A 16,048-nucleotide genomic window follows, 5' to 3' on the forward strand; every position below is an offset into this window, starting at 1 on the left:
GAGTTGAGTGTGACATCTGTAGACATCCCATGTTTCACAAGCATATAACAGGTTGGGGGGACAATAGATTTATAAACAAGCACCTTGGTATCCCTATGGATGTCACTTGTGCACATTGCCCAGTTCGTTATGTTTTCTTTCTCCTGTTTAAATCATGTTTTATTAATGTTTGCTATTTTATCCTTATATGTTAAAATTTTATATTTGCGCGTGGTTTTGTTACTGATGTTTTATGTTGTTATTGTATTACTGTATTTACCTGGACTCGACCCCATGTAAGCCGCCCCGAGTCCCTTCAGGGAGATGGAGGTGGGGTATTAAAAAAATAAAATAAAAGTCCCGATCCTCAAACACTCTCTACTTCATTCAGAGAAATGCTGCACTCGTAGAGCTCAGGTAGTGTTGTATTTTGGCGTCAATGTTGACTTTTGTGGAGAGGTGGCTGCCGAGGTAGTGGAAATGGTCGACATTTTCTGATGTTACACCATTAACCTGTATTCCTGGCATTGCAGAGGGATTGGCTGGCGACTGCTGGAACAGCACTTTGGTTTTCCCAGACTACACAGAGAAGCCACTGAAATCCACAACTTATTTATTTGCAGTATTAATATTTCACCATTCTCATCCCAAAGGGGACTCAGGGTGGATTACAATGCACATACATATGGCAAACATTTAAAGACAAATAGAGGCTATTTTTAACATTTTTCCAGCTTCCGGCTTCATGAGGGTATGCTTGATTCCCGCCACAGGGGGAGCTGCCGCTTCATCATCCACTGTGATGCCGAGTCCTTTTGATGGTAGTACTAACCCACGTTCTTTGCACGCTGTTGACAGTTTTATGCTATCTTAAATTAAGTTAGTTCAGTGCCTTACAAGTCGCCCAGTCTTCTGTGTGCCGGGGGTGGGGGTGGGATGTGTGTGTCTCATTCAGTAACAACCCCTGATTGAGGTCCCGGGTTTTAGCCTGCCACTTTTGGACTCTCGCTTACAGGGGTGTTCCTGCGAGTATCTGTAGATCTTAGGAAGCTCTTTCTTGATTTAAGTCGTTGGCATGCTGGCTGATATCTGAACAGGGAATGAACCGGAGATGTCACTGCCTTGGCCCTTTCATTGCTGGGTGTTACTTCCCGGTGGATATCAGGTGGTGCAATACTAAGCAGTATAATTTCTCTAGCCGTGTTGGATCATAGACATCCTGTGATAATATGACATGTCTCATTAAGAGCCACATCCACTATTTTAATGTGGTGAGATGTATTCCATACTGGGCATGCATGTTCAGCAGCAAAGTAGCAAAGTGCAAAGGCAGATATCTTCACTGTGTCTGGTTGTGATCCCCAGGTGGTGCCAGTCAGCTTTCATATTATATTCCTTCTAGCATCCACATGTTGCTTGATAGTTAAGCAGTACTTCTTGTAAGTCAGAGCACGTTCTAGAGTAACTCCCAAGTATTTTGGTGTGTTGCAATGCTCCAGTGGGATTCCTTCCTAGGTAATCTTCAGACCTCTAACTAAAAAGGGCTGAAATAGGGGTAAACCATGAGAGTTCTTGCGGAGGCACAACAGTGGCTAACATGTTCCCTCTTGATCTTACTCAGGCTAAATATACCCAGCTTCCCAAACAGTGTAACATACAACATGGTTTCCAGACCTTTGTCTGTATTGCTCATATTATTTTATCTGTTTGCCATTCTGAGGTCTCAAGATGAAGGGGTAAAATAAAAATATTTTATTTTTAAAAAAATAATTTATACAACTCTAGGCAGGAATTCATTTTTAACAGAACACTACAGAGATAATTTTTATTGGAACCAATGGGACTAGCTTAAATATAATGATTAATAATCAAGTGTAAATCCAACATTTCTGCTGAAACTTTGCATAATTATGTTTACAAACCTTTGAGAATCATTCCCTTTTACTAAAAAAGTTCAATGGGGGAAGTAAGATATAAATGTAGCAAACATTTATTTACAAAACTGGGCAAATAATTTGCATCTGTCAAAAGACAAGTTAACATTATACGGAGGAAATTTTCCAGGTGACATGAAAGTCACTATTGAAATTTCATGCTCTCACACTTTTAATTTTCTAGCACTCTCCTTTGAAACAGCAGAAAAGAAGCCTGTGCTCAGTAAACAGCTGCATTTTAAAAATAATGGTGTCTTATACATCACTGTTACTTTTAATGCTATTTATACCAATACAGTTAACCTTTATAGAACTTAGAAAAGCAATTGTTGAACTTCAACTTCCAGAAGCTGCTCAGCATAGCAATTGGCCTTGCTGGTTGGGAGATTTTAAGAATGTAGCTCCTGAAAGAAAACTTTCTACATTCTACATTCATTCAGGCTTCTTTCTAGTAGTTTATATAGATTTCTTTCCTTCAAATTTTGGCTAAGCAACTGTATCAGTGACCCTCAAAATTGGCAAAAGGAAGATGCCAAGTAAGTGCATGAGCCTAGTATCTCTTGGAACTGTATTTCAAACATTATATACTCAAAGTAAATACAATATTAAATGCCATACACTGTAGCTACTGGAAGAATATTCTGCAGTTATGTTGCATTTGAACATGCTCCACAACTTATACTGTTAAAATGATTGAATGATTTGAACAAGCTGTCATTTATGTTGTGTTAGTAAATTACAATATCTAAATGATATTATCTATGCAGACCAACACTAGAATTTTATATAGTATCCGGATAATTATAAAATAAGTTATATTTATCTTAATTGAGAGGGGTGGTAGAAAAAGCAAGAAGCTGATTAAAAGAGTAAAAAGTGCATCTATTTAGAGTCATTAAGTTTCAGTTTCTCGTAGTTTTCCTGAAGCCAGGCATGATATATATTCAGTTTATGGTCCTTTGGCTGTACCTGAAAGAGAGTCAAGGTTACAATAATTTTAATTCAGAAACACAAAGTGTGGACCATATTTGCAGCCATTAAACATACAATAGAAACCAAATTTTTGCTCATTACTGAACTTTTGTAACTTTGTGCCTTCAAATTCATTTCAGACCTATGGTGACTATAAGATACCTTCCGGTAAACTTTTGCCATTGCCTAGCTATTTTATTCCCTGGAAGTGCACTAGCAAACCAAGACCTAAAACTGCATCCCATCTATATATTTACATATGTACACATATTCTGAAATAATTATTTGCCAGCACAAAATAAGACATATTGAATGTGAAGATCAGAAGGCTCTGGATAGTCCAGATTCCTCTGCCTAAAAGCGCTTCCCCACAATTAATTGCACCTGCTTTTGTAAGACCTAAACTGGGCCAACTGTCAGCACTGTAGCAAGAATTCATAGGCTGCCCTTATCCCTTTGGAGACTACTGAGGCAAAACATTGGATCATATTACTATTTTCAATAGTTGCAATTCACGCACAGTATTACTATTATTGTAGGCCTTGCACCTTCTAGGAGAGGCATACGCAAACTTTGGCCCTCCAGGTGTTTTGGACTTCAACCCCCACCATTCTTAACAGCAGTAAGCCCTTTCCTGTTCTCAGTTCAGGACCACAGACGTTCCATTGTCTTCTATGGATTTAAGCATACTGCATCATTTCTATTATTTCTATTATACAATGCCCCTATTGAAACAGCTCCACTGGCTGCCGATAAACTGCCAGGCCCAATTCAAGGTGCAAGTATTAACCTATAAAGCCCTAAACGGCTTGGGCCCTGCCTATCCCTGTGATCTCATCTCCCCCTATGAACCGGTGCGGGCCTTGAGATTGTCTGGGGAGGCTCTTCTCTCACTCCCACCTCCGTCCCAAGTACGGTTGGTGGGGACGAGGGATCGGGCCTTCTCGGCAGTGCCCCCCCCCCCCCCCCCCGGAATGCACTCTCAAAAGAGATCAGGCAATTCCCTAACTTATCCACCTTTCGTAAGGGTCTGAAGACCTGGTGGTTTTGGCAGGTTTTTGAGTAATTCACTCTGTATACCTCCGACTTATGGCTTTGAAACATGTTATATAAGATTCATCCATCCCTAACCGGATTGTTAGGATACTTGGCTAATGATCCCTGTCCTCTCGATTATGGTTAGTTGTAACTGTTATTTATTGTTTATTTTAATTGTATAGTTGTATCTGTTTTAATATTGTCTCTCAATTGCTGACTATGTAATGTATGTTGTTATTTTGATTGGAAACTTCCCTGAGTCCCCTTGGGGCGATAGGGCGGTATATAAATAAAGTTATTATTATTATTATTATTATTATTATTATTATTATTATTATTATTATTACCTCCTTCCACTCATTGACACAGAAGATCCTGTAAGAGTCATTTCCATATTTTCCAATCCCATGCAACTCAATAGGATACTTCCACTGTTTGACTAAAAATTCATCTAGGGAACAAAAAAGGTCTATCAAAAGATCTGGTGAATTTGATAAATTCTAGTGCTTCTAATATGGGCGAGAATGATGAAAAGAGAAAGACACAGATTTACTTAAAATGGAAAAAGCAAAGAAATTGTATGCTGCTACTACAGAGAACATTCTTTAATCACAGTATTACGCTTAGGAATGAGGTTGGGCGGCCCTTAAGGTCTCTTCCGAGTCTACAATGTGCCCCCCCCCCACAAAGTTACCTGAAAACCTGATGATAGTCTTTGCCCTGAGTTCATATAGGCCAAGTGGTTTAAGGAGCTCCGACATTCCCTTCCAATCTGCAGTTCTTGCTACTGAGGGCGAAGGATATTTTTTGAAAAATTCCCACAACACAGGGATGGCCATCTTTCCTAGTGAGAAATAAGATGCTGTGAATAGTAAGGACAAGCGTGAACATTTTTTCGGAAGGTTAACAACAGCTTCTATAAGCAGTTACTTGGGATGAATCATGCTTTCAATCATGGCTTTCAGTCTCTTAAAAGATAGCAAAGCAGATACTTATATCTAAAACAATTTGTAACCAGTAAGAACGATTCATAAAACAATTATTTGGACAGGTCCATTATTTGGACTAGCTCCATTCACATAATTCATGGGAAGGAAATGTACAGCCCTCTGGCTGCTGTAGGACCACAATCCCCATAATAATTTTAACAGTTTTATTAAGACTAATGGGAGTTGCATCCAGCAACATAATGTTTAACATAATAATAGGCCAGGCTGTGGCGCAGGCTGGTTAGCAGCCAGCTGCAACAAATCACTCTGACCAAGAGGTCATGAGTTCGAGGCCAGTCCGGTGCCTGGTCTGTCTCTGTTCTATGTTATGGCATTGAATGTTTGCCTTATATCAAAACCCCGAGTAAGGTGATTCTGCCTCATGATTCCTCTAGTAGCAAGTGTTGGAGACTCACACTAATCAAGCACAAGCTTGTGATCAGTAATTACCCTAAACCAGTAGGCATGCTATCCCAAGCAGAGCGCAGAGACCACATTTTATACACTTTAGGCCAAATGGGGCATGGTTTTCTTACTGCTGAAGATATTGTACATGTGGAATACCTGTTTTATAATTATAATTATATGTGTAATATGATCCACCCTGAGTCCCCTTCGGGGTGAGAAGGGCGGAATATAAATACTGTAAATAAATAAATAATTGTCTGATTCATGTTCAGTGTGAATTTTACATAGAATAGGGAAGTAATATCATCCTATTATGTGGGAGATTTTAAGGTTTTATGCGTATTTACCTGAAGTCTTGTTCAGAAATATAGTTGCAATTAGAAGCTTCCATGGATCATGAAAGAGTGTTTCTTGGACCAAATTAAAAGGTGACCGAGGGGGAGTCCATTTCTTGAAAGCCTTCCTTCTAGGTGGGCTTGGAGCTGTACAAACATACATAATCAAAATGTCGTAATCAGTTGTTTATGTTTTCTTTATGTTTGTTTATAGTTTGGAACTGGTATAGTAAGCGATTTCTGACTTATGTAGCAGTTTTAATAGTTTATATGAAATTATCAGCAATACATAATAGCAGATATATTCGCAAATGTCATTAACCTTCCTTTATCCTGCCTGATCAGTACCGAGGATAGTGGTTTGCATAATCCTTAGTGAATCCAAATCAGTATGAACAATGATGAACTGACCTTGGTTTCTTTTCATTAGTTAAGAGTTGTAAATGAAAGGGATGCAAATATGGCTGTCCAGATTCTGCTTAACTACAATTCCCATCAGCTCCAGGCAGCGCAGGCAATAGTGAAGGATTATGCGAGAAAATCCCAAAATATTTGGAGTCACAGGTTTTATGTCAAATAGACCTCAGCTTCTCAGTATAACTGTGATTAGTTTAAGGAAGGAGGATTTTAAAATTGGCTCTTTGATGCCCCAGGAAATTATGGTTCCCCATTACACTCTTATGAGATCAATGTCATTTTGTGTAATATAGCCAGCTCTCCACATTTACTAGGGCAATTAAGAGTAGAGATATATGTTGGTAAGAGAAATTATGCAGTTGTTATTTAGGTATGTTTATATGTATGTATGTATGTACTGTATAAGTATTGTTGTTTTCTTATTTTGTGTTTTTTCCTGTTAAATTTGAATTAAAAACGGGGGGGGGGGGGAACCCACGAATGTGGAGGGCCAATTGTTCTAAATATCTCAGCTTCTAAGATCATAATTACAAAAGCTGTCCAATACTCAAATATATTTCTCTCTCTCATATCACACACATTGGATTATGGGATGATACTTATAGCAGCCAGTTGCTTATAATAATTGGACAACTTTGAAATGATCATTATTCTAATCCAGGCATGGGCAAACTTTGGCCCTCCAGGTGTTTTGGACTTCAACTCCCACAATTCCTAACAGCCTCAGGCCCTTTCCTTTTCCCACTCAGCTGCTTAAGCAGCTGAGGGGGAAAAGGAAGGGGCCTGAGGCTATTAGGAATTTTGGGAGTTGAAATCCAAATCACCTGCAGGGACCAAATTTGCCCATGCCTGTTCTAATTTATGTATCAGCCAAGCCTCAATTGAATGAAGTGGCCTTTAAAAGTGCAAACTGCTACTCTGTGACTTAATTGTTGTGTCATGACTTGTGTTCACACAAAAATGGAAGATGAGCAGCCAGACTATTTTTATTTGGAATAAAGTCCCACCCTCATTCAGGAAAGTTGTGTTCCAAGAGCAACGTACTTACTTTTTACCATATAAATATCCAATCAATGTGATTTACTTCCATGTAAGAACAGTTATGATTTGGTTGCAGACCCTTTTGGTAAAACTGATAAACCCGCCACTAAACATTGCTACAAATAGGACTTTACCTATTTTGGTGAGTTTACTGGAAAAATATGGACTGGTTTTCCTTCTTCGGATATGGCTCTCTGTCAAGAAGAAGTATGAAAAACAAATGCAAATATATGATTACTTGTGAATGTGATCAAACTGTAGCTGTATCACATTGTAAGACTAGAACCAGGTTCACTCAGATTCAGTGAAGACTCTGTGCTGAAGAAGAGTAGGAAACCAATCTCACTAATTTCCTTTTTTCCCTGAAACCTTCCTTCTTGGACCTCTTTGGAAAAATTTCCTCTCCAGAGGAATAAGGGAGAATAATAAAGATCATATCTCTTTCTTTAAACAGAAGGAAAAATTCACTTAATGCTGGTATAGATCTAGTGCTAGAGGACAAAGAGAAGGGGGACAATGTTTCTCTGTTCTATTAGTCTGTATGTGTCATTACTAGCATTGAAAAGAGTACTTCACTGTGACATATATACCTTTTATTGAAGTAAAACACGTCTCATCACAAGTCTGTGAAACTTCCACGCTGAGAGCAATCTTTACGCCTTGGTTTCCTGGCAGCATCAGGTTTCTCTGCATTTCCAGCCCGGAAAGGTTTTCATTAGGGGCTACAGCGACTACCCCTCTGGGACCCACATTGCAGTTGAAATGGTCTGCGCTTGACTTGTGTTCCAAGAGACTTGCAACCGGTTGAACATGTGGCTCCAGTTCTGGTTGGGAAAGAGGTATTTCATCCTTCAAGCAAGGAACATATGCTGCCTTCTTTCGTCTTGTTTTTGGAAGTTTTCCAACCCCTTGTTTTTTATGTGATGATGCTCTCAGTCTTTTGTTTGGGCCGTCTTCCAAATACCTATTTTCTGAACTTTTTCTAGCTTTCTTTATTTTAACATTTTCTTTGGATTTGAAACAACAGTCCTTTGAGTTGTCATCTGCAACTGTCTCAGTCTGTAAAGAGGTGGAAATATTTTCTAAATCTCCAGCATTTGTTTGAAATGCCACGATTTCATTTTGCAGTTCTTCTCCTTCATTGCTCTGCAGCCCAATATCCAGAATCTGGCTCCGAGTGACACACCTCTCTTCTTTTAATCTCCCAAGTACGATGCTGGATTCTTTGGTTCTTTGCTTATTATTCTGAACAGAGGTAGTAAAATCAAAATCCTCTAATTTAAGACCAGTTTCTCTGTTCTTTTTAAAGTAATCTAATAGAGCACGTTTAGATCTTAGTTTCTTTCCCTGTGGACTAAAACACATGCAATGAGTGAGTTCGTTAGTGCAGTAATCCATATTAATAATCTATCTTCCAAACAAAAATATGTTTTTGCAAAATAATTAACAAAACTGAAGCTAGCATACTGAAAGTCTTCATAAATACATTTACAGTTTAACTGCCAAGAAATTAAAAATGTGGTGATATACATACTGTATTTAATCAGTTCTAAGATGTCATCAATTTTAAGACACGCACAAATTTCAATACCACCAAAATAAAAAAAAACTATATATACAAAAAAGCACCCCATTTTAGAGATGTTTATATAGGAGGAGAGTGTGTCTTAGAATTGAGGAAAACAGTATTTTAAATAAATTAGATAGTGGACTTTGTACGTGCAAATATGTCAGAAATATTAAAAAATAATTTGATATTTTAATTACAAAAAGTAGGCTGAAGTCTGTTAGAGTTAGTGGGCCAAAGCTAGCGTTGTCCTAAGGAGTGTGAGAATGCCTCAGTATGAATAAGGCCTCAGTGTGAGAAGGCCTGATGTGTAAAGCTTCGTGTATAAGGTCCCTGTTAGAAGCTTTGGTGAGAAAGAAGCGCAGCGTGGAAGCAAAGATAGAAATATAAAGAACTTTATCAGCATAATGGAAACCTTTTTCTTGTAAATAGTGTAACCATATTATTTTGTTATAAAGAAAAGTCTCCTAAGGAAGAGATAACATTGGTCTGTGTGTTTTTGTTCTTTTATCAACTTTTGGCTATTGGTACTGGGTCACACTGCTGCTAATAAGTTACTCTGCTATACATTTATGGGGAGGGTCTTTTGTTAATAAGCCTACTCGCCCAACAAAATACTCTACTCAGAAGTGTTGATAAAGCATGATGGAGAACACCAATTGGAGCACTAACATCAGCAACATAAGCATTGGGAAGATTGAGGAGAAAAGCTAAGGAGGCACAGACTGAATTCTAGCCAATTGTACTGTAGCCACAACAAGCAACACACAGAACAACTGCCTCAAGAATCCCTTCACAGAAGAACAAAGAAGAAAGAAGACCGAGAGATGTCAAGTAGTTTGAGGCTTTGGAGGCCAGAGTTCCAATACTCACTCAGCCATGGAAACCCACTGGGTGACCTTGGGCAAGCCACACAGCCTCAGAGGCCCCTTTCACACAGCTGAATAAAACCCCACATTTTCTCCTTTGAACTGGAATCTATGGCAATGTGGACTCAGATAACGTGGTTCAAAGCTGATATTGTGGGTGTTTCTGCCTTGATATTCTGGGAGATATGGCTGTGTGGAAGGGCCTAGAGGAAGACCTAGGAAAAAACACTGGACAAAAATGGGCAAGAATGCTATGACAGGACTTTCCTAGGGCCACTATAAGTCAGAAACAGCTTGAAGGCACAGTAACAACAACAGGATATATTTACGTCTCTGGCTATCTCTAGCATGTTAAAAAATGAACCATCTATATATAGAAAAGAGTGATGGCATCACGGCGACTCACAAAACAACAAAAGTACAGGCCCCCCAACCTCGAAATTTGACAACACAACCCATCATCCATGCCTCAAGGTTGATACAACAAAAAGAAAAGAAAAATAAAGTCCTAATTAGTGGGAGAGCAATAATTTTTTTTATCCAATTGCTGCCAGTTTAGAGGGCTAATCTCTGCCCACTTGGTTGCCTAGCAACCAAGGGACAGCCAGGTTTCAGTTAGGGGCAGGGAGATTTAGGCCTCACTTAGACTTCTTCCACAGATTATCAGATTTGCACTGGATTATATGGCAGTGTAGACTCAAGGCCCTTCCACACAGCTATATAACCCATTTATAATCTTATATTATCTGCTTTGCACTGGATTATCTTGACTCCACACTACCATATAATCCACGTCAGTGTGCAATTTATACAGCTGTGAAGAAGGGCCTCATATAATCCAGTTCTAAGCAGATAATATAAGATTATCAATATACAGTAGACTCTCACTTATCCAACATAAACAGGCCGGCAGGATAAGTGAATATGTTGGATAATAAGAAGGGATTCAAGAAAAGCCGATTAAACATCAAATTAGGTAATCGTTATACAAATTAAGCACCAAAACATCATATTATACAACAAATTTGACAGAAAAAGTACTTCCATGCGCAGTAATGCTATGTAGTAATTACAGTAGAGTCTCACTTATCCAACACTCGCTTATCCAATGTTCTGGATTATCCAACGCATTTTTGTAGTCAATGCTTTCAATATATTGTGATATTTTGGTGCTAAATTCATAAATCCAGTAATTTCTACATAGAATTACTGTGTATTGAACTACTTTTTCTGCCAAATTTGTTGTCTAACATGATGTTTTGGTGCTTAATTTGTGAAATCATAACTTAATTTGATGTTTAATAGGCTTATCCTTAATCCCTCCTTATTATCCAACATATTCGCTTATCCAACGTTCTGCTGGCCCGTTTATGTTGGATAAGTGAGACTCTACTGTACTGTATTTACAAATTTACCACTAAAATATCACAATGAATTTAAAACACTGACTACAAAAACATTGATTATGAAAAGGCAGACTGCGTTGGATAATCCAGAACATTGTATAAACTAATGTTGGATAAGTGAGATTCTACTTTAATATGAAATAATTACTGGGATAGAATAATGCAGAACAATATAATCTCTAAAACCAGGACAGTAAATAAACAGGGGAATTCCACACAGGAAACAATCAGGGCCAGCTAACACCTCCCAACAAAATATTCCCATCATCAAAGTCTGGCAAATCCTCTGTTTTCTCAGGGCCACAGACAGCAGAAGCACATAAAATATCGCAAACAACACCACTCTGAAAACAAGGGAATTCCAGACAGGAAACAATCAGGGCCAGCTAACACCTCGCAACAAAAAAATCACTCAGGGAGGAAACAGCCAGGCTTTAAAGCTGCAAGGCCATTACATCCTAATCATTTTCCCTAATTGCAGCATTCATACTTGCCTCCAACAAACAAAAAAAAACCAATCAGAAATATTGTATATTCACAACCTTTAGGAAATACAGTAGAGTCTCACTTATCCAACACTCGCTTATCCTACGTTCTGGATTATCCAACGCATTTTTGTAGTCAATGTTTTCAATATATTGTGACATTTGGTGCTAAATTCATAAATACAGTAATTACTACATAGCATTACTGCGCATTGAACTACTTTTTCTGCCAAATTTGTTGTCTAACATGATGTTTTGGTGCTTCATTTGTAAAATCATAACCTAATTTGATATTTAATAGGCTTTTCCTTAATGCCTCCTTATTATCCAACATATTCGCTTATCCAACATTCTGCTGGCCCGTTTATGTTGGATAAGTGAGACTCTACTGTAATATCCCCTGATGGCGCAGCGTGTTAAAGCGCTGAGCTGCTGAACTTCTGGACCGAAAGGCCGCAGATTTGAATTGGGGGAGCAGAGAGAGCCCCCACTGTTAGCCCCAGCTTCTGCCAACCCAGAGGTTCAAAAACATGCAAATGTGAGTGCATCAATAGGTACTGCTCCAGTGGGAAGGTAACACTGCTCCATGCAGTCATCCCACATGACCTTGGAGGAGACTACGGACAACGCCAGCTCTTCGGCTTAGAAATGGAGATGAGCACCAACCTCCAGAATCATACATGACTGGGCTTAATGTCAGGGGAAAACGTTTACCCTTTACCTTAACTACCACCAATTCCTCAATATTTATTTCCCATACCACCAGACTTCGCCACAGCAGCGCGTGGCCGGGCACAGCTAGTGGCTCTATAAGTTTGGTCACAAAAATGTAAAGCATAACAAAATTGGTGGCTGGTAAAGAAAAAACTCCTAGATACATTTTGGAAGAAGCTGTCATGCACTTCCGAAGAAGATTAAAAATGTTTTCATTTACTAATATAAAGCTTGCCTGACTTGAATGTTTCATTTCAAATGTCCATAGTAAAGTGCTCTTTTTTGGTGTCACTATTCTATGTTATTTCTGCCTCAGGCAACACATTTTCAATTGAAATGTAATGCCTGGAGATCATCTGCTTTGTTAACTGAGGTGTCTCTGTACTATGTACCCATGTTTACATACTATGTATATTCTTCATAATATTTTCTTTTCTCTGCTCTGAACCAAAATGCCCCATGGATCACATCAGTAGATTCCCAAAATTTATAATTAGCATTACCTGACAAAATATATGTCATATTTTCCTGCCGTTTTACCAGCCTGCCTTTGCTTGATTATCCTTTCCCAACCTTCTGGAACACCTTTATGGCACAAACAAGCTGATAAAGATACAGCCGGTTCATCTTCTTTCCCCTGTATGGTCTCGGTCTCTTCTTTCTTGGGGTCAAGATGCGCTGTGGCTTCTCTCTTCTCTTTGTTTATATCTTCCGTCACATGTTCATTGCTTATATCACTGCAAATGAATACAATACTATCAAAATTCGCCCTATCTTTGTAGCTTTTCCTAGTACAAAAGCTGCTCTACCCTGTTGGTCACTAAAATGTTCTTTTTTACACCTGTCACATATGCATCACAACTTTTTTCCTCATTGCAGTTTATAGACACTTATTTTTTTTTTTTAAAAAAAACACTATTCCATAGAAATATTTTTCACTCATTCTGATACAGAAGGGACACTTCTGACAATGAAACTAACTGGCACTAAAATCAGATTAAACAAGACAGTCTCCCCTTTAGGATGATACCAAAATCTATATGGCTGGTCACCTTGACAGAGGACACTTCTAGGCACATGGCTCTTAACGACATCCATCAAAAGACTTTTCTCTTTTCCTCTCTCATTTTCTCTTTCTGACATTTTTATGTGGTAAGATCACCTGGGATGCTTACAAATGGAAGCAAACATCTGGATGTTCCTTGTAAAATTCCACAACTGAGGCAGGGCTACTGAACAATAAAAGCTTCTGCTCTCAAAGCACCCAGTGTGCTGAGCTGAGCAGCCCTTTGGTCTGATCAGTCCTTAAAGACAGTTCGTATTCTCTTAATGCAAACTGATCCAGCGCTTCCACTTCCATAAACATGGTTTTTAATTCATGTCCTTTGTTAAATCTCTGTTTTGTGTGTCATAATATGTATTTCATAGAGATATGTTTTGGTATATAACTTTTATGGAGGTGCGTTTTGGTGTGTGTATTTGTAGTGTTTTTACTGTGTTTATTTATTTACTTCAGTTATACTCCACTTTTCTCACCCCTGAGGGGATGCAAGGCAGCTTACAACTCTGCCAAAATTCAATGCCGTGTATAAACATTACAATAAAAACAGACCCCATCAACTATAAAACAATTAAACACATGAGCAAATAAACAAATAAAGCAATAAAAACATAAAAATATATATAAAGTGCTTCATTCGATTCATCCATAATCCTTGTTCATAATCCTTATTCAGACTGTGTGCTCCCTGTACTCCCTGTACGCTCTAGTGAGAAATCTGGCTACCGCCCGTTGGACTACCTGGAGCTTCCAGGACATCTTCAAAGACAACCTCATGTAGAGCGCCTTGCAGTAGTCTATTTGAGATGTAATGAGAGCCTGGTCCACCATGGCCAAGTCTGACTTCCCAAGGTACGGGGCAACTGGCGCACAAGTTTTAATTATGCAAAAGCTCCCCTGGTCACCGCTGAAACATGGGGTTCCTGGCTCAGCAATGAATCCAGGAGAACTCCCAAGTTGCAAACCTGTGTCTCCAGAGGGAGTATAATCCCATCCAGCACAGGCTGTAACCCTATGCCCTGTTCGACCTTACGACTGACCACGAGTACCTCTGTCTTGTCTAGATTCAATTTTAATTTGTTTGCCCTCATCCAGACTGTCACTTCTGCCAAGCTCAGATTCAGTACCTGAACAGCCTATTTAGCAGTAGGTGAAAAGGAGTGATAGAGTTGGACACCATCTGCGTACAGATGACATCTAACTCCAAAATTCTGTATGATCTCCCCTAGCAGCTTCATGTAGATGTTAACCAACATGGGGGACAGCACTGAACCCTGTGGGAGCCCACAAGGCAAAGGATGCAGGGCCAAGCAGGTGTCCCCCAACACCTTCTGAGAGCGACCATCCAAGGACTGAAGCCACTGCAAAACAGTGCCCTCAAGCCCCATTCCTGCAAGCTGTCGCAGGACACCATGGTCTACAGTATCAAAGGCCACTGTGAGGTCTAAGAAAACCAACTGGAACATACTCCTCCTGTCAAGTACACTAGAGATCATCCACTTAGGCAGTGGTTCTCAACTTGTGGGTCCCCAGATATTTTGGCCTTCAACTCCCAGAAATCCTAACAGCTGGTAAACTGGATGGGATTTTTGGGAGTTGTAGGCCAAAATACCTGGAGATCCACAAGTTGAGAACCACTGCACTAAGGAGACCAAGACTGTTTCAGTTCCATGTCCTGACCTAAAGCCAGACTGTGACGGGTCTAGAATATCAGTTTCTTCCAAGAACACCTGGAGTTGCGAGACCACCACACGTTCCAAGACTTCGCTCAAATAGGGGAGATTGGAAACTGGCCAAAAGTTGTTCAATTGAGTGGGGTCCGATTGTTTCGTAACCCACCTTGAGCCATGAAGAGGCAGGTAAAAAATAAATTTATTATTAATAGTTTATATATTCAAGAAGACTTTCACTCCTCTGCAAGATAGAAAACATTTTACAGGTTTAACCTTAGCATCAGTGTTACTTTTAGATATAGCCCATCTCTACGTTTGTTCTTCAGCCTCCATGGTTATTCCAAAAGATAATGCTTAAGCGGCTGAGGGGGAAAAGGAAAGGGCCTGAGGCTGTTAGGAACAGTGGGAGTTGAAGTCCATCATATCTGGAGGGCCCAAGTTTGCCCAAACCTGCTCTAGGAGATATTTATTTATCCACTGATGGTTTGCACTCCATGCTCCTTGAGTGGTGAGGAAAGGGAACCATCTTCAGTTTGGAATGCTTCTGTGATCTCCATCTGACAGAACTTAGTGCTGTCATAATGGAACACAGGCACTTATTTCATGGCATTATTTGCACTGAATTCCTGTTCTACTTGTGAAAAAGGACCAGACCAAACTATTCATTCTTCGAAGTGTGCAGGCTGCAGGCCATTCAGGACAGAATCCATCCATGCAGAAGTTCTCAAACTGTTCTGGACTTCAACTCCCAGAATTTCTCGCCGTTGGCCAAGCTAGCTGAGGGCTGCTGGGAGTTGAAGTCCACAATCGTGTAGGATGGAAACTTGGGAGCCACTAAAAGAATAATTGTATCACCTCTTTGTCCATAACCTACATTCCTCCTGTTGAGGAAATCCATACCTGAGTGCGACTAGCTGCATTGCTTCTTCACCTGGCATTTTGTCCCTCCTCTGTATTAAGGCGGGAACTCTTCTGCTCAGCACGCATGCGCATTTTCGACACTTGAGACTAGATACAGCGGTAGTGGCCTATTAAGAAAGCCGGGCAGAGAGTCGTGTGAGATATCGCGAGAGGCAAGAGTACGCTCAGGAAGGTATCGTTTGCGCGTGCGTACTTGTGGTGTTTCTTCACCATCACAAGCGGTACTTCAAGTAACTGGAA

At 39.6% G+C, this 16,048-nt stretch overlaps 1 protein-coding gene across 4 annotated transcripts; it reads right to left on the minus strand.

Moving 5' to 3' along the window:
• Positions 1 to 575: 575 nt before the first annotated feature.
• Positions 576 to 15,976, minus strand: mbd4 (methyl-CpG binding domain 4, DNA glycosylase). 4 transcript variants are annotated; one of them, XM_008116993.3, is made up of 8 exons: positions 15,788 to 15,974; positions 12,658 to 12,891; positions 7,704 to 8,467; positions 7,248 to 7,307; positions 5,668 to 5,802; positions 4,618 to 4,785; positions 4,271 to 4,374; positions 1,717 to 2,882 (listed from the first exon to the last, which is right to left on the minus strand). In XM_008116993.3, the coding sequence occupies exons 1-8, from the start codon at positions 15,823 to 15,825 to the stop codon at positions 2,796 to 2,798; spliced, it is 1,590 nt and encodes a 529-aa protein (XP_008115200.2). In that variant the 5' UTR covers positions 15,826 to 15,974; the 3' UTR covers positions 1,717 to 2,795. The 4 variants fall into 4 exon arrangements, with proteins under 4 accessions (XP_062825841.1, XP_008115200.2, XP_008115201.2 ...); XM_008116994.3 differs by having other exon boundaries at positions 4,618 to 4,767; positions 15,788 to 15,969; XM_062969771.1 differs by lacking the exons at positions 1,717 to 2,882; positions 4,271 to 4,374 and adding an exon at positions 576 to 1,523 and having other exon boundaries at positions 15,788 to 15,976.
• Between the last annotated feature and the right edge of the window lie 72 nt (positions 15,977 to 16,048).

Source organism: Anolis carolinensis, chromosome 2 (genome assembly GCF_035594765.1).
Source record: "Anolis carolinensis isolate JA03-04 chromosome 2, rAnoCar3.1.pri, whole genome shotgun sequence".
Classification (NCBI taxonomy): domain Eukaryota; kingdom Metazoa; phylum Chordata; class Lepidosauria; order Squamata; family Dactyloidae; genus Anolis; species Anolis carolinensis.

Coding starts and splice junctions, on each gene's coding strand:
- mbd4 (XM_008116993.3), bottom strand. CDS start 15,825: ATGCCAGGTGAAGAAGCAATGCAGCTAGTCGCACTCAG. Junction 8,468..12,657: donor TATGACATATATTTTGTCAG/GTAATGCTAATT, acceptor CATGTGTTTTAG/TCCACAGGGAAAGAAACTAA. Junction 5,803..7,247: donor CAGTAAACTCACCAAAATAG/GTAAAGTCCTAT, acceptor ATGTTTGTACAG/CTCCAAGCCCACCTAGAAGG.